General features: G+C 42.5%; 1 protein-coding gene across 7 annotated transcripts in view; it reads left to right on the top strand.

Annotated features, from left to right (window-relative positions):
* Window positions 1-18,715, top strand: part of sh3pxd2aa (SH3 and PX domains 2Aa) — a 166,285-nt gene that overhangs the window by 56,337 nt on the left and 91,233 nt on the right. For 6 of the 7 annotated variants that reach the window (XM_055204579.2, XM_055204574.2, XM_055204577.2 and 3 more), the window contains exons 4-5: window positions 1,862-1,938; window positions 7,086-7,177. In XM_055204579.2, coding sequence (XP_055060554.2) covers window positions 1,862-1,938; window positions 7,086-7,177 — 169 coding nt within the window. Of the gene's footprint in view, window positions 1-1,702; window positions 1,769-1,861; window positions 1,939-7,085; window positions 7,178-18,715 lie in introns of those variants that run through there. The other variant, XM_055204581.2, reaches the window with a different exon arrangement.

Genomic DNA, 18,715 nt, shown 5'->3' with positions numbered 1-18,715 from the left:
TGAAACGTTTTTTCCCCATTTTGTTTGTTTGTTTGTTTGTTTATTGTTTGTTTGAAAGCAAAGGGTGTGTTCTTTAATTTGATATAATTTGTATGTTTATATATTTATAGAAGATAATTTTTCCTGCAAGGAATTTTGTGAAACTTTTGTTAAAATCACAAAAATGCAGGTGGGCAACTTTTCTCAAAAAGGCTGGCGGTGAATGAGTTAACATAACAGCTTAGCTGTAAAATATGCCAGAGTTAGCCGAAAGGCTAGTTTTCATCTGTAGTCCTAGGCCAGATATAAAATAGGCACCCCGAAAACAATTAATACATTTTTAACTCAAAACAAGTTATTTTGAGTCTGAGTCTTTTATAACATGCATTTAAAAAAACAACGCTCGTTAAACAAAATCAATCCAAATATTCTTTATAGTGTACGCGCAACGGCAGATTTTTTAAACCCTGCGTACATTGCGCATACACCTACAGGAGAATTCAGTATGTAGCCTACAAGACACATTGCATTTTGTTGCAATCCGCATGCGTTAAACGTCTGTGTACATGCTTCGACTGTGTGCGTACGTTTGCGTACACATAAAAAAAGACTATACAGACCTACTGCAGACTATTATACTTCTCAAATTTAGGAATGTTTGATATTTAGTAGGGCTGTGACGATTAATTGCGTTTCCCATTAAAACGTTTTCTCTGAAATCGATTCGCAAGGCTCCGATTCTGTGTTTCATGCACAGCTTGTGCATGTACTACGCCATTTTGGTCAGTAGGAAGTCTGGTCTAAAATCATTATGAGTTTAAGTCGTTTATAACGTGCATTTTAAAAAGCAATTTTTTTAGACATTTCGTGGAATAGGGTTTGTAATGCTACTTCTTCTGTGGCAAAAATTGAGTTTCTGCACGAGAGCGCCCTTTGGCTTTTGTATGTTCTTGGCATTTCACGGTAAATTATTAAAGGGACACTCCAGTTTTTGTTTTAATATACTCATTTTCCAGCTCCCCTAGAGTTATACATTTGATTTTTACCATTTTGAAATCCATTCAGCTGATCTCCGGGTCTGGCTGTACCACTTTTAGCATAGCTTAGCATAATCCATGAAATTTTATTAGACCATTTAGCATTGTGCTCAAAGAGTTTCAATGTTTTTGCCTATTTAAAACTTGACTCTTCTGTAGTTGCATCGTGTACTAAGACCGACAGAATTTATTTTTGAGCACGATGCTAATGGTCTAATCGGGTTCAATGGATTATGCTAAGCTATGCTAAAAGTGGTACAGCCAGACCCGGAGATCGGCTGAGTGGATTCAAAAACGGTAAAAATCAAATGTTTAACTCTAGGGGAGTTGGAAAATGAGCATATTTTCAAAAAAAGTGGAGTGTCCCTTTAAAATTCATTCATTGAGAAAACGCGCATTTGCACGATTAATCGCCAAAGCTCTAACTAGTCATCAGAATTGACTGAATTGGTTGTCAGACTAACATGTTGAGTCCCTTCAGATCAGATTTTTTTATTATGCACAATCCTGAGTGTCTCACTGTATTTCCTTAAATGTAAACAGCTTGAGACAGGAGGGTATGATAGCCGGAGGTCTGTGATACATGATCTTATTTCTTCAGATCGTCTGAATCTGATTAAGATGTTCCAGATTGCATGTAATAGGAACACGTGGCGTCTCCCTTCAGTAGCTGTCCAGAATATATCTTATTTCCAAAAGCTTACTCGGGGGTGATGCTATATTCAGAGGGTGTTAACGGTGTGCTTACAAAAGTGAGATTTATTTGCTTTTCATCACACGTTCTTGATTTTGTGCTTAATGCAAATGCAAGACAAGTTTTAATTGTTTCTACCTTTTGTTCGAAGGCAAAATCCTTTTTAGACGAAGTCATGTGAGAGACGTGGCCATGAAGCGACTACGCTTTATAGATGACTATTGCAGAGTAAGTCTCAATCTCTTTTTCTTTTTCTTTTTTGTGATTGTGTTTGTCTTTAATTTTCTGATTCGATAAATATCAAAGCCGTATTATGGGGTTTTAAAATTGTTTTCTGCATGTTTGTGTGACATGTTGTCTTGGGACAGTGTTGATAGTGTGTGCACACGTGTGTGTGTGTCAGCAAATTAAAAACATCATTGAGAGTTACGGTTAAGATGTTCCCGAGGGTTCAACAATACAATCGAATTCAATGTTATTGACATTTTTGGATTGTAGTCCTCCTGCTTTATAATGCAGAATTTATTTGCAAAATTATGAATATGAAAGATTACAACGACTTTTGCCTTTATTTTGTGAAGACGGGGCTTTTGAAACTATATTTCCTGAGGATAGCTGCTGTCTTGTTGAGATACGATTATGCCAAACAACACAAAAGAAAGATTGTATTTTTTGAGTTCAGTTTAGTTCAACATGCATTGCAACAAACAGCTATCTATGTTTGTACTTTTTGTCATTTGTGCTTTGCTAATGCAAGTTACTCAATACATTTTCGGGGGACTCGTTCTCTCGTTCCCTCTATCTTTTTCTCTCAAGAGTCTTGTGTGTTTTTTCCCTTTCCTTCCTAACGGCACAGTGCCAACGTTTTAATACAAACCAAACATGCAGCGGATGTAAACAAACACAAACACACTTCAGTAGAGAGCGGCTTTCGATGTGACGTGAGATTGTGAGATAGTAAGGCAGCATTATGGGATGTCCTGGAGGGGCTGCTGTTGTGGCAACCGTCTACATGACATCCAAACATAGGACATGACACTTCTTCAAATAGAATATAGAATTAATGTTAATGTATCATTCACATGCCCTTAAATACATGTTAAAGCCCATATATTTCCATTTGATTAAACAAGGGCTCACTAACCATATTGTTAGTGCTAAATATTTTTTTATTAAAATACCAAATAATATATTTAAAATATATAAATAAACGACTAGAGACAAATAATAAATAAATACATTTATTATATACACTCACCTAAAGGATGATTAGGAACACCATACTAATACTGTGTTTGACCCTCTTTCGCCTTTAGAACTGTCTTAATTGTACGTGGCATTGATTCAACAAGGTGCTGAAAGCATTGTTGGCCCATATTGATAGGATAGCATCTTGCAGTTGATGGAGGTGCACATCCAGGGCACGAAGCTCCCGTTCCACCACATCCCAAAGATGCTCTATTGGGTTGAGATCTGGTGACTGTGGGGGCCATTTTAGTACAGTGAACTCATTGTCATGTTCAAGAAACCGATTTGAAATGATTCAAGCTTTGTGACAAGGTGCATTATTCTGCTGTTGGTCATAAAGGGATGGACATGGTCAGAAACAATGCTCGGGTAGGCGGTGGCATTTAAATGATGCCCAATTGGCACTAAGGGGCCTAAAGTGTGCCAAGAAAACATCCCCCACACCATTACACAACCACCACCAGCCAGCACATTCATAACAAGGCATGATGGATCCAAGTTCTCATTCTGTTTACGCCAAATTCTGACTCTACAATCTGAATTACTCAACAGAAATCGAGCCTCATCAGACCAGGCAACATTTTTCCAGTCTTCAACTGTACAATTTTGGTGAGCTCGTGCAAATTGTAGCCTCTTTTTCCTATTTGTTGTGGAGATGTGTGGTACACGGTGGGGTCATCTGCTGTTGTAGCCCATCCGCCTCAAGGTTGTGCGTGTTGTGGCTTCACAAATGCTTTGCTGCATACCTCGGTTATTTCAGTCAAAGTTGATGTTTTTCTCTTTTCACACCATTCTTTGTAAACCCTAGAAATGGTTGTGCATGAAAATCACAGTAATTGAGCAGGTTGTGAAATACTTAGAAGGGCCGTCTGGCACCAACAACCATGCCACGCTCAAAATTGTTTAAATCACCTTTCTTTCCCATTCTGACATTCAGTTTGGAGTTCAGTGTCTTGGCCAGGACCACACCTCTAAATGCATTGAAGCAACTGCCATGTGATTGGTTGATTAGATAATTGCATTAAGGAGAAATTGAACAGGTGTTCCTAATAATCCTTTAGGTGAGTGTACATGTTCATCAAATACTTTCACTTTAAATCCACTTAATCCCAGCCGATCATTCAGAAATACCGTTTTGTTGGCAGAATCCATTAAACGCCGCAGCAAAAGAAATTAATGAGTAACAACGCACATGCGTCATGATGCAAGTTTTTACCCAAAGGAGGTTTAACCAAATATATTAAGATATTGACTGGATTCTCAAGCATTTTACTTTAATTCAGAAAGGACAAGTGACTGGAAATTTTTTAAGAAGTGGAGATTTTTGCATTTACTTGCGTTACATTCAAATGGGGAGTCAGCATTAACGCTTCTCATTTACTTTGAATGGGTGACATCATGTGTTGCCGAACTGAATTGTGGACCTGTCTGCATCGCGTCACTGCCATTGCTGGCGGCAGTAGTTGAACATCTCTCAACTTTTCAAGCGCTAACACGTGAGTCAGCCAATCAGATCGCCTTATACAAATAATCTAGTGCAGCGCCAGCCAATTACGCTTATGCAAGACCAAGAAAAGAAGAGCATGTGCTGCGGCCACTGTGATTGGCTGTTGGCCACGAATCAAACACACCTTCTGTCAAGCGTTAGCGCTTAAAGGTATAGCGGAAGAGAGAGAGCATGCAGGAGCATAGTTCCTTCTCTTCGCTCTGTTTACAAGTTGCTGTTGGCATGTTTACCGTGTCTGTGCGGTTCGTGACTTGTGCCAGGGCTAGCATCGCTAATCATAGCTTACATCAACTTTTACTAGCAGTGATCTTAAATGGATTTCTCCAAATAGCATGACAAAATGTACCTTTCCAGTAGAAACTTCGCATGGGAAGCCCAACCTGTCCTTTTAGCTCACGCCAGTGTGTGAAATAGTCTCCCATAAACACTCTGGTCTTGTTTCTTTCTTTATAGTCCTGTCTCTTCTTGTCATACAATTCGTAGATACTTTTTCTCTTGCAACCCTCAGACATTTTGAAAACAAAAACACAGTGAGAGCGCGAGCTTCAAACCGTAGCACAACACATACACGTGAAAGTGCGCATGTGCAGAAAGCGAACCTAGGGACGAGCACGTACAACGGTTATATGTCAACATATCATCAGAATGATTGACATCTGGGATGACCAATAATATATGTGATCCACCCGGAAAACGAAAATCTTCCGCTATACCTTTAAATGTACCGTTAGAGGGTTTTGCAGTGAAAGACAAATTTGTTAAATACCAATGAAATGACTACAGTGACATTTGTGAAAATAAGGCATTTTAATTACTGACTAATAACCTTTCCGTCACCATTCAAATTAAATTACTGAACCTAAACATAAGAGCCTGATAAAAATGCAAAATGTAAATAAGCTGTGCAAGGTTACAAATGGCTCTCGGCTCTTTTCGAGTCAAAGTGAGTCAGTGTGGAAAATAAATTGTAAGACTGATTCAATACATTTTGACAGATGTCTACAGTTCAACTGGCTCATTACAACAAACCAGCACATTTTACTATGTATGACATATTAAAAGCACTGGCAAAATGTAAAAAAGCCAAACTTATTGAAGAAATTCTAGACTACTTGTTAGGGCTGTAAGAAATATCAGTAGTGCATATGGGGATATTTTGTTTGCATATACTGTATCGATTTTCAAAAACGCTATATTTGGTCTTTAATCATACAAGATTCATGGCAGTCGTTTCGTTTAGATTGACAGGGAGAGCTTGCAAAGGTTTGCATATGGTGGTGCGTGCATGATGACAGTTTTCCTAAAATGATATCCTTCAAACAAGAAATATCCCAATATACCGCCTTGCTAACAGCATTGCATCGTTTAGCAACTTTTATATTGTGATACGTATAGCAGATTCACAGCCCTACTACTTGTATAAAATAGCTACTTTTATAATTGAATGCAAGTTTTATGAAAAAAGAAAAAGAAAATTGTAAGCTAAAAGTGTTGCTATTTCTACAACATGCCCTGCGGGTAACTTGCAGGCTCCATGTGGACTACCAGTGCACCGTGGAGACCACTGGTTTAAACAATTATTTAAATTGACCTTTAATTAAAGAACATTGAGATAACTAACTTCCTCCAGATTTCCTGTATCTTCGGTCCGCAGTTACTGTTAAACACATCAACGTCCATCAGCCATTTTCTGTTGAGAAATCTTCAGATGCGGAGTGTTTACCAGCTATTTCCTGAAAGCTTTCATTAGACCGAGCATCTCCATTTAATTGCATTGTGTTCTCCGTATATAAATAAATAACAGCATCTACTCCAGGGATTCTTTTCCTCTGCTCTGTCTTATTATTTTCTCCTTTGTTCTTTCACTAACAAATTTTCTAATCGTTCGGGTCCTTTGAAAGCAGTTGGAACACAAACTGGATTTGTTAGACGTTTATGAATTTCACAGAGGTAAAATCCCATTAGAATGTCTTAAAAATGAAACCATAAAGTCACTGGCAGTTTATTGTTCTTTATTTGTGGTGTTTACTTCATTATTTAGAAATGAAATCCATATTAAATTATTTAAAAAATATTGAAACATGGAATTGCTTATACAAAATCTTTAATGTGAATGTTCAGTTTTTTAGATTTATGCATTTGGCAGACACTTGGTGATTGAAGTGGTGATTGCGCTACCACTGAGACACATTTATTTATTTAATTTCTTTTGGGACATATTAAAGTCCTTCATATGCTGAACTACTATGTGTGTATATACAATGATGAGAAAGCCATTTAGTTTGATAGGAAAAGTATAAAAAAAATGAATATGACTATGTACAGACTCATGGTGTGTCAGATCATTACATTTTTAAATAATAAAAGCATTTTTTAATAGTAAAAGTAAAACTTTGTGGAAAAAAATAATGATATTTGCAAAATAAAATATTTATATATTTATTGAGATGTGTTACACAAATGTATAACCATCAGGAATACCAAGACGGCATTTCTATGATCTTGGCAGAGACATTTTAAACTAAATTACCTGGCTAGTTTTATTAGTCTGTTGTGTTTCTGGTTAGTTGTCTTAATGTTTTGGGTCTGATAGTCAATATATTTTTTGTGTGTCCATCAGGCGCTGGTCCGTCTTCCTCCCCAGATCTCACAGAGTGAGGAAGTTCTGCATTTCTTTGAGACCCGACCAGAAGATATCAACCCTCCTGTAGAGTAAGTATCACTGAGACTCACATTCACACAATATGTGACCCTTGACCACAAAACCAGTCATAAGTAGCTCGGGTATATTTGTCGCAATATCCCATTGTATGGGTTAAAATGATATATTATTATATTTATGCCAAAAATCATTAGGATATTAATAAAAATGTATGTTCCATGATTTCTACCGTAAACATATATACATTTTTTTTTTATTATTAGTAATATGTGTTGCCAAGGACTAGAGGTCTTCAGGGTCCACTTAGACCTGAAAACCCAAGATCCGTCTCAAGACTTAAACTGGTTCGGGTCTAAAAAGTTTTACGGGTGGACCGGACACGTGATGGGTATAATAATAGCGGCTTTGGGTAATTTAAAATGAATGTGTTTCTTGCGAATGGACCTGAGAGGACCCAAACTATCTTGGATGTGTGCATCGATGTCTTTTTCCAATCCCCCCTCTGTTTGCTAAGAGCACTTGCGATATCGTGTGGCTGGCGGTAGGTTAATTTTCATTGAGGCACACATGTCGGTCAATTTTAAATGTGCATTTTAGCGTTTACCTTGTTGTCGTCATTAAATAACGAAGGAAAATAAATGGAGCAAATTGGTTGCAAAGGAAACCGGGGTTTATTTCTGTCACACTGGTGCATGTGGGGCTGCAAAAAATTGCACTGCAAAACACGTGCACTGAAAAAAATTATATATTTAGTTTACTCAATTTTTTTAGGTAAGTGGTCACAGTCAATTTATTTAAGCTACATTTAAACAAAAAAATTAGAAAACAAAACGTCTCGGTTACATATGTAACCCTCGTTCCCTGAAGGAAGGGAACGGAGACGTCACGTCGTGACTGACGAAGTGGGAACCGCTTCGTGGGTGACCTATCTGCTTCGAGAAACCTTTAAAACGCCAATGAACTTGGCATGCAGATAATTGCATCTGCCGGCGCCGCCCCGCCGCATAGGTATTTAATGAGCGGCAGGTGCAGTTATCAAATCAGCTATTTTTTGCTGAGAAAGCTGGACAGAAGGAAAGGGTCCGGCCGATATCAGCAGTGGAACAGCAAACTGTGGCGACGGGACGTGACGTCTCCGTTCCCTTCCTTCAGGGAACGAGGGTTACATATGTAACCGAGACGTTCCCTTTCAGTCGGTCACTACGACGTCACGTCGTGACCGACGAATTGGGAATCCCTACCAAAGCGCCACTGAAGCTGACCCTTCCAGTGCCTGCATAAACCCTCCGACTCTCCTCTTTAAGGGAACGGAAATGGGGTTGAAGCAGAGGCCGGTCACTACTTGTTCCTTAACCCACGATAGTGACTAGGCGAACTGGGAAGCGAACTCGTCAGGCGGAACTAAGATCGCTGCGGAAGAAAAACCCTCTAGGGGTCTACCACTAAGGTGATAGAAAAAAAGACACGAAGTCTCTAAAAAATACACTCTCTTAGCAACACTAGAGGCGCGGAACGAACTCCGCTAAGGGAAACGTGGTAAATCATAAACTTTCCACGGAAATACTCACAAAGAAACCACTAGGGGGCGCAATGTGGGCGCTAGCCTCACCCAGATAGTCAAGAATACATCCAGTGAGAGGCTGGCAGCCGATGCTCCGCAACATCGGCCACCAAGCGGTGGAAAAAGACAAAAAACATTTTTTGTAATGTTTTTGCCTTAATGGCCTTCCATAATGGTGCGGTTTCTGCGCAGCCAAAAAGAAAGGCTCCAAGCCGACACAGGAGCCGTTCCTCGATGTTCTCACTGATCTGACGAGAGAACTCGAGAGGATACGGGCTCAACACGAACACTGTAGAATCTAGTGAAAGTATTAGGTGTCGCCCAGCCAGCAGCTCTACAAATATCTGAAAGCGAGGAACCACGAGCCAAAGCCCAAGATGAAGCCACACAAGGAATGCCCTGTTTCTCATAAGCCAGGGCGATTGTGTCTACAATCCAGTGAGACATCCTCTGTTTAGTGACAGCTCTCCCTTTCTGCTGACCACCGTAACAGACAAAGAGCTGCTCTGAGGCCGAAAGCTTTGAGTACGATCCACATACACACGTAGTGCACGTACAGGACATAACAAAGCCATAGCTGGGTCTGCCTCTTCCAAAGGCAGTGCTTGTAAGTTCACCACTTGATCTCTAAAGGGAGTGGTGGGAACTTTAGGCACGTAGCCCGGCCGGGGTCTCAGTGTAACGCTGGATTCAGCGGCCCGAACTGAAGGCACGAATCGTTGACCGAAAATGCATGAAGATCCCCTATCCTTTTAATAGAAGCCAGTGCGAGGAGCATCAAAGTTTTCATAGTGAGAAACTTGACACTCACCGTCTGCAGAGGCTCGAACGGGCAGTCCCTGAGAGCATTCAGCACCATGGACAGGTCCCAAGGAGGAATCGAGGGAGGACGCGAAGGATTCAGCCTCCGTGCACCTCTTAAAAACCTAATGACCAGATCGTGCTGACCCACAGATCTACCGTCTATGGGTGCGTGATACGCGGATATTGCCGCGATATCCACTTTAATAGTGGATGGTGACAGCCTCTTCTCCAAGCGGTGCTGGAGATAAGAAAGCACAATACTGATCGGGCATTCTCGGGGGTCCTCTCGTTGAGAAGTACACCAAACAACAAACAGGTTCCATTTCAGCGTATACGCCTGTCTCGTAGACGGCGCTCGCGCTGCAGCGATGGTGTTAGATACCGCCTGGGGTAAATCACCTACAACCTCCGCGCCCCGTCCAGAGACCACACATGGAGGTTCCACAGATCGGGACGGGGGTGCCATAATGTGCCCCCTTCTTGAGACAGAAGGTCCCTCCTCAGGGGAATCCTCCAGGGAGGGGCTGTCGCGAGGAGAGTGAGCTCTGGAAACCAACTCCTGGTGGCCCAATATGGAGCAACTAAAATAATTTTCTCCTCGTCCTCCCTGACTTTGCACAATGTCTGTGCAATGAGGCGCACTGGGGGAAATGCGTATTTGCGAAGACCTCTCGGCCAGCTGTGCGCCAATGCATCCACGCCGAGTGATCCCTCGTTCAGTGAATAAAATAGGCAACAGTGGGTTGTTTCTGAAGATGCAAACAGATCTATCTGCGCTCTGCCGAAACGTCTCCAAATCAGCTGGATCGATTGAGGGTGGAGTCGCCATTCGCCGGGGCGCGCTGCTCGGGAAAGCGCGTCTGCCGCTGCGTTGAGCGACCCCGGGATGTGAATGGCACGAAGAGACCTCAGATTCTTCTGACTCCAAAAAAGGAGATGGCGGGCGAGATGCGACATGTGACGAGAGCGCACTCCGCCTTGGCGATTGATATACGCAACAGTCGCAATGTTGTCTGTGCGAACTAATACATCTTTGCCTCTCAACTCGCTGCTGAAGCGGACGAGCGCAAGATATACAGCCCACAGTTCTCGGCAATTTATGTGCCAATGCAGCTGGGGTGATGTCCATACTCCTAAAGCTGCAAGCTCGCCATACGTGGCTCCCCACCCCGTGTTGGAGGCATCTGTGCATACTATTGCATGTCTGGAGACCTGTCTCAGTGGCACCCCCGCCCTGAGAAACGCTGGGTCTGACCACGGGGTGAAAGTGAGACGGCATTTCGGTGTGATCGTGACACGGTGAAAGCCGGTTAGCCACGCTTTCCTCGGGACTCGGTCGTGAAGCCAATGCTGAAGCGGTCTCATATGCAGCAAACCGAGCGGTGTTACAGCCGCGGCTGCAGCCATATGCCCCAGTAATTTCTGAAATTGTTTCAGAGGGACCGCAGTCTTGCCCGAAAACGTATTCAAGCAAGCCAGAATCGACTGAACGCGCGCCTCCGTGAGGCGTGCTGTAAGATTGACCGAATCCAATTCCATGCCGAGAAAAGAGATCTTCTGTGTCGGGCACAGTTTGCTCTTCTCTCGGTTGACCTGAAGACCGAGACGGGCGAGGTGTTTGAGCACCCGATCTAGATGAGTGCAAAGCATTTGACGCGACTGTGCTATAATGAGCCAATCGTCGAGATATGCCAAGATGCGAACACCGCTCTCTCTGAGAGGCTTTAAAGCGCCCTCTGCTACTTTTGTGAAGACGCGGGGAGAGAGAGAGAGCCCGAACGGTAAGACTTTGTACTGATATGCTCTTCCCTCGAACGCAAAGCGGAGAAACGGCCTGTGCCGGGGAAGTATTGAGACATGAAAGTACGCGTCCTTCAGGTCGATGGCTGCAAACCAATCCTGTGGGCGAATGCATTGAAATATGGTTTTCTGCGTAAGCATTTTGAACGGCATCTTGTGAAGTGCTTGATTTAGAACGCGCAGATCCAGGATCGGTCGCAACCCACCGCTTTTCTTGGGTACGATAAAGTAAGGGCTGTAAAACCCTGACCTCATCTCGGCTGGAGGAACCGGCTGAATCGCGTCTTTCGCCAATAAGACAGCAATCTCTGCACGTAGTACGTGCGCATCGGTGGGTTTCACTATAGTGAAACGGATGCCTGTAAATTTGGGAGGTCGCCGGGCGAATTGTATCGCATAGCCAAGACGGAGTGCGTAAAAGCCAGCGCGACGGACTGGGAAGTTGCTGCCAAGCTTCCAGATACCGGGCGAGGGGAATTAACGGCACAATCGTAGTACCCGCGGCGAGCGGAACGGCGGTGCTCGATGACGCGCTCTCTTGGGCTGCGTTGACATGTGTATTGTGAGAATGAGCACTCACCTGACTCCGCTGATGGATGGCTGCGCGGGGAAGACTCTGATGAAGATATCTCGGTGCGCTTAACACATCCGTTGGCGAGAGAGGAGGGGGAGGACGTAGGGTTATGAGCCCATCCGTCACACCCGACTGCCTCTGATGACCTGGAGGAGGAAGAGGAATTCGCTCTTTTTGTGGTTTTGTGGGTGCCGGCTGAAAAGCCGGCGGAACGGAAATTAATGAAAACCAAAGATTGCCCACCCGGTCCTCCTCCGGGGGGGGGAGTGGTGCGTTCACCATCTCCCGAAGAGCGACCCCCTCCACCTCCAGGTCGCCCATCTCAGGGACGCTTAGATTTTCGCTTTCCACCAGGCTTAGCGGGCTGAGCGGGCGGGCTGCTGACGGCCGGTTCCTCGCTTCCTTGGACGGCCCCGATGAGGAACGGAGGCGGCCGCCGCTGCAGGACGCCCTCGGCGAGGGGCAGACTGAGGTGCCGACGTCGACGGGGCAGGTGCTGGTCTTTTCCGACGCGGCATGATGTTGGCAAGAGCCTCAATCTGCTTCTGGGTGGCGGAGACCTGTTGTGCGAAGTCCTCCACCGCCTCGCCGAACAGGCCGGCCTGGGACACCGGGGCATTTAGAAGCCGGGTTTTGTCGGCATCCCGCATGTCCGCAAGGCACAGCCAGAGGTGGCGCTCCTGGACCACCAAGGTGGACATAGCACGACCGACGGCTTGTGCGGTGGTCTTGGTCGCACGTAGCGCCAGATCCGTAGCCGCACGCAGGTCTTTAAAGACCGCCGAATCGTGACCTCCCTCGTGCAGATCCTTCAGAGCCTTAGCCTGATGAACCTGCAACAAAGCCATGGCATGTATGGCTGAGGCCGCCTCCCCACAAGCCTGGTATGCAGACTCCGTCAGAGCTGACGAATGTCTGCAGGCCCGTGAGGGAAGGGCAGGACGGTCCTTCCAGTAGGAGACGCCGGCAGGACACAACTGCATCTCTACCGAACGCTCCACTGTCGGGATACCGGCATACCCTTTAGCGGCCCCCCCATCGAGGGAGGTGAGGGGTGATGGCTGATACGGACGGTTCCGGGAGGAAAACGGGGTTTTCCACGTCCGAGTCAGCTCATCATGCACCTCGGGAAAGAAAGGTACCGGTGGGGAAGACTGTGAAGCCCGTGCAGCCCCAAAGTACCAATCGTCTAGGCGGGACGGTACGGGAGGGGGAGGAGCTCTCCACTCCAACCCGACCGTCTCCGCAGCCCGAGCGAGCATGGCCGTCATCTCTGGATCGAGATCGGGAACCGCAACCCTTCCCGAAGGAGGGAGAGGATCCGGATCCACGTCTGAAAATGACGGCCCCCCCTCCGATGTTACGACAGACAAGGAATCCTCGGGAGGTCCAACAGAGGCAGAAAGCGATTCAGAACGCGCGCTCTCCGTCTCCATCGGAACCTCAGATGGTTGCGGATCCGGTAGCTGAGAGCCGCTGGACGAACCAGCTTGCCGATTCAGCACCGTGAGGCGGAGGTCGTCTCTCCGTAGCTTCACAGCCGCCTTCTTGGCGGTGATCAGCAACGGAGGGCGGCGTTCCCGGAGAAACGCCACACAACCCCGCAGATCCGCAAGAGTCAGGCTCTCGCAAGCGGAGCATGTCCCTCCCACGAAAGCCGCCTCAGCATGCTGGAGACCCAGACATGAGAGACAACGATCGTGTCCATCGCGAGGACCCATGTACTTGCCGCATCCAGAAGTTGAACACGGACTAAAAGAAATCTTTAAAAAGACGCTTTAACGCCCGTGAGCAGTGAACGGCTGTCTTTAAAAAGACGCAAGTTCAACTGCAGCTCTTTTAGTGGAAATCACTCTTTTAGCTGTGAGTTGATGAAGCACACAGGGAGGAGAACGCACACACTCAAATAAAAGAGAGTGAAAAGAAAGAGGTGGAAACACTCGCGAGCCTCGCTGTGGTGCCTTCGCCCAACCAACTGACACGCAGAGATCTATTCCTTGAGATTTAGAGCAGCTTCTCGTGAGCAGTGTCACTGCCAGCTTTCGAAGCTAAAAAGCTGATTTGATAACTGCACCTGCCGCTCATTAAATACCTATGCGGCGGGGCGGCGCCGGCAGATGCAATTATCTGCATGCCAAGTTCATTGGCGTTTTAAAGGTTTCTCGAAGCAGATAGGTCACCCGCGAAGCGGTTCCCAATTCGTCGGTCACGACGTGACGTCGTAGTGACCGACTGAAAGGGAACAAGTTTTTTGTTTAAATGTAGCTTGAATAAATTGATTGCGACCACTTTTCTTAAAAAATGGAGTAAATTAAACAAATCATTTTTTTCAGTGTGGGTGCCGTTTACATTCGGCTCCAGTCGGGTTAAAAAAAAATTCACTGGTTCGGGTCGGATTTTGGTCTCATTTCTTTGGGTTTGTATGGGGTCGGGTCTTTCTTTTAAAAAAAATTATTTATGCACATCAGGTTGGGGAAAAAGTGATTCTGGTCATTTCAGGTCGGGTACATTTCTTTGGACCCGAGAAGACCCAATAACTTCATTTTGAAAATTTAAAGGTGATTTTCATAATATTTAGATTTTTTTTGTGGTTTGCAGAGATTAATTAATCGCATGCAAAAAAGGTGAGTTTTTGCATACCGGTAATATATGAGTGTGTGCTGTGTGTAATTAATATGTATATATAAATACACACATTCCTGTATGTATTGAAGAAACATATTTTTATATTTTTATATATTCTATATTGTATATAAATTAAATAAATGATATATAAATAAAAGTTTTCTGAAATGTATACGTGAATGTGTCTTGTGTTTAAATATACATAATAATTACACACAAAACACATACTTATATAATGCAAAAATTCACTTTATTTTGTATGCAATTAATTTTTGCACTCTTAAAATATTTAAAATAGTTGTATCCAAATAATGCTCTATCCTAACAAACCATACATCAACGGAAAGCTTATTTATTTAAATAATTGACCCTTATGACTGATTATTTGGTCCAGGGTCACATATTTACATAAACATGTACATGTACATGCATTCCTGCACAGATAGCTAAACGCAGGCTTTATAATTTGTGCAAATACAGTATGATGCAAAGTGCTTTTGAACAAGCAATGTTTTATGGCATAATGCCTACTATTTGTTCAAATAGTGTGAGAAATTGTATGCTACTGTATATGTAATGGTACAGAAACCGTAACCATTTTTTTTAACTAATGTGTTTGTCCAGGAAAAAATACAGAGTTATGTGAGGAAAATCTCATTTGTAATTATTTCTCATGGGTATTTATATGGAAACTTATGTGGAGTGGATTGCATCATCTGCATATTCCATGCATATGGAAAATTTGCATTTTGTGAACAGTTTACATACTGCATACAAAAATAGAAATGGGAAACTACTACGGTATTATGCATTACAAACATAACTATAGATACACACACTCATATACCAATATATAAAGCCCTGTATAATTTGACACACATGCACTCCCACACAATTTTCTGTAAATTATTACGTGTTTCTATGTGTGTGGAGGGATGCGAATGGGTTTCCACTTGAAAGTAAATACTTTTTAAAAACTTCTAGTTATTCCTATCCAAGCATCTGTTCCTGTTATCACAGTATTGATATGCACTGATAGGGGGAAGTGTAATGTGTGTGAATGTCTTTCCCCAGGTTGTTCCCAAATGATCTTTATCTTATGTCTGTTATAGTTTCATAAGTTGATGATGTAAATGATGTAAAATGAGCATTTGTTAGAGGAACAATTCAATCCAAAATGAAAATTCTGTCACTTTCATTTTGTTTGATTCTTTCGTTGCAAGTGAATAGTGTCCAGAGACACTCTCCATCTCTGAAATCTCATTTGTGCATTTTTAAAATGAACATTTACATTTAGGCATGTAGCAGACACTTTTATTCAAATCGACTTACAAAAGCAACTTACAAAAATGTGTAGATTTATATTTGGTGCCATGTTAAAATGGACTGTAAATGAATGTGCATTTCAAGTGGAAATTATTTGTTTGACTTACATTTTTTGACTTTTATTATACAAAGCTTTTTATAAGACATCTGATGTTGTAATGGCTATTTTCTACATTTTCTAGCCCCTGGTCACAATCTACTTTCATTGTACAAAAACCATTGGCTTTGTACACACTGCAAACTTTCAGGAGTGACAACCGCATTTCAATGCAGGAGTGAATCCCCTAAATGATCGTTCCAACAAAACTCACTCAAATCAAGTGTGATGATTGACAGATAGGTAACCATAGCAACGTTATGCCGTCTCGCGTGGTTATCATTCACAGCTTTGACCAAAATAATATTACAGCTTTATTTTTGCAATAAACCTCTGTCTTAGTGTTGTGTATTGTACGCATTTGTGAGGCTGCTCCACAGACCGACCGTCTTGCAGTGTTGCCAGGTCTTTTTTCTACTTACATACCGTTGTGATGCTTAACTGTTTATAGGTTTTTAGTTTATGAAGCGATTTACGTTTATGGTGTTATTAAAGTGTAAAGGTGCCGGTCCCAATATTTTGATCTTAGAGGTAAAGCATTTGGATATATACTCACCTAAATGATTATTAGGAACACCATACTAATAATACTCTGTTTGACCCCCTTTCGCCTTCAGAACTGCCTTAATTCTATGTGGCATTGATTTAACAAACTGCTGAAAGCATTCTTTAGAAATGTTGGCCCATATTGATAGGATAGCATCTTGCAGTTGATGGAGATTTGTGGGATGCACATCCAGGGCACGAAGCTCTCGTTCCACCACATCCCAAAGATGCTCTATTGGGTTGAGATCTGGAGACTGTGGGGGCCATTTTAGTACAGTGAACTCATTGTCATGTTCAAGAAAACAATTTGAAATGATTCGAGCTTTGTGACATGGTGCATTATCCTGCTGGAAGTAGCCATCAGAGTATGGGTACATGGTGGTCATAAAGGGATGGACATGGTCAGAAACAATGCTCAGGTAGGCTGTGGCATTTAAATGATGCCCAATTGGCACTAAGGGGACTAAAGTGGGCCAAGAAAACATCCCCCACACTATTACACCATTGCATTAATGAGAAATTGAACAGGTGTTCCTACTAGTCTTTTAGGTGTGTGTATATCGGTTTATTATTAGATTTTTCTTGTTCGCTGTATTTTTCATGCAAGATCTGGCAACACAACGCTCCTGCCTCTGTCATTTTCTGCTTCGCGCATACAGAAGACTTTTTCTCCTTCTAGGCAGTTATTTTTTTTAAGAAAAGAGACATGTCATGTTCATGATACATGTTTAAATACTTCATCAACAACTAGTTGTTTAGTTCGGTTATGTACACACTATGCAGAGTGTTATATGCAGTGTGTATGAGCCCAGTGTCAACATTCTTCTATATAAGACAGAAAATCCTTAGATTCACATGACAAAAAACAACATGAAGGTGATAACATGCCTTATTTTTGGGTGAATTATTCCTTTAATTTGTCATTTTTACCCTCTCAAGTCACAAGATTATATCAAGCGCTCAGTTCTGTTTGCTGTACTGGATTTTCTTTGGTGATTTTCAAGTACGCAATCTATTTTTATGTTCACAACACATTCATCATACACTGCAGTGGCTACACACAACCACGCACTCACACACACACACACACACACACACACACAGCTCACTCTTGCTGTAGTTCTCCAGAAATAAAATACTTCACTTCATCGGCAGCACAACCTTGAACGCTCTTCATATTTTTATGATGTTTTATGTCCTTACTGGACAGTGTTGTATACTACTGCTGAAAAATAAGGGTTCAGGTTAAACCTGGATGCATGTTTCTGTGTGTAGTTTAGGTCCTATATTATGCATGCAGAAATTTGAAACACCCTTAAGGATGATATGATGTTTTTATTACAGCTGGGTTTGACATGAGATGCTTAAATTCACATTGATTTACAGTACACTTACTAAAGTTATAGTTCTCCTGTAGGCTCTTTTCTCTCACTGCATATTCATGGCAACATAAAGATATAAAGATCAGCACTGTAAGTTCAAATATGGCGGCACGCTGATAACGTCAAATCTCATTGGCTTAATGTAATGGACATGCTGCCATATTGAAACTTTCTGCACTCATCTGTATATTTCCGCGGATTTGCAACATAAGGATATATTAATATTAATATACGCTGAATATACTTGGAAATATATATTGTTTAAATGTATAATTTTACTTCAGAAAACATTTATTAACCCACTTAACTTATTTGGATTACTTTAAGGGTGGATGGGTGTGATTTTTGGAGCTTTGCCATATTAAAGGGCATATTAAAGATGTAATACAAGTCTTATGTGTGCCTAAAATGTATCTGTGAAGTTTCAGCTCAAAATACCCCACAGATTATTTGTTATAGCATGACTAAAATGCCCCTAAAAGCGCTGTTTCTATGTTTGTATCTTTTAAATGCAAATCAGCTACTGCTCCTCACTCCCTTACCAACAGACAGTGAGTGGTTTTGGTTAAAAATAAATCTGATTCCTGTGAATACATTCTGAGATAATAGTATCTTTAACAGCATTAGCGCCACCCTGTGCTAACAAACACATTTAGAAAAGCTTTTGGGTAAAATTAACCAGTCAGTCAGTCAGTCAGTCAGTCAATCAGTGGCCGAGGGCGGGGCTTTATCAGTGTGACACCACATTAACAAGAGAATCAAAACAGCATGTCTGATAAGACATTAATGATGGATGAAAATTAAAAAAGATGAAGAGGGTGGATTTTTTTATTGTAGGGTAGTTCACACACATTTATGTCTAAACACCTTGTA

The sequence above is a fragment of the Misgurnus anguillicaudatus genome, chromosome 3 (genome assembly GCF_027580225.2).
Source record: "Misgurnus anguillicaudatus chromosome 3, ASM2758022v2, whole genome shotgun sequence".
Classification (NCBI taxonomy): domain Eukaryota; kingdom Metazoa; phylum Chordata; class Actinopteri; order Cypriniformes; family Cobitidae; genus Misgurnus; species Misgurnus anguillicaudatus.
Note: the sequence above shows the minus strand (reverse complement) of the source record. Positions and strands in the feature narration are given on the sequence as shown.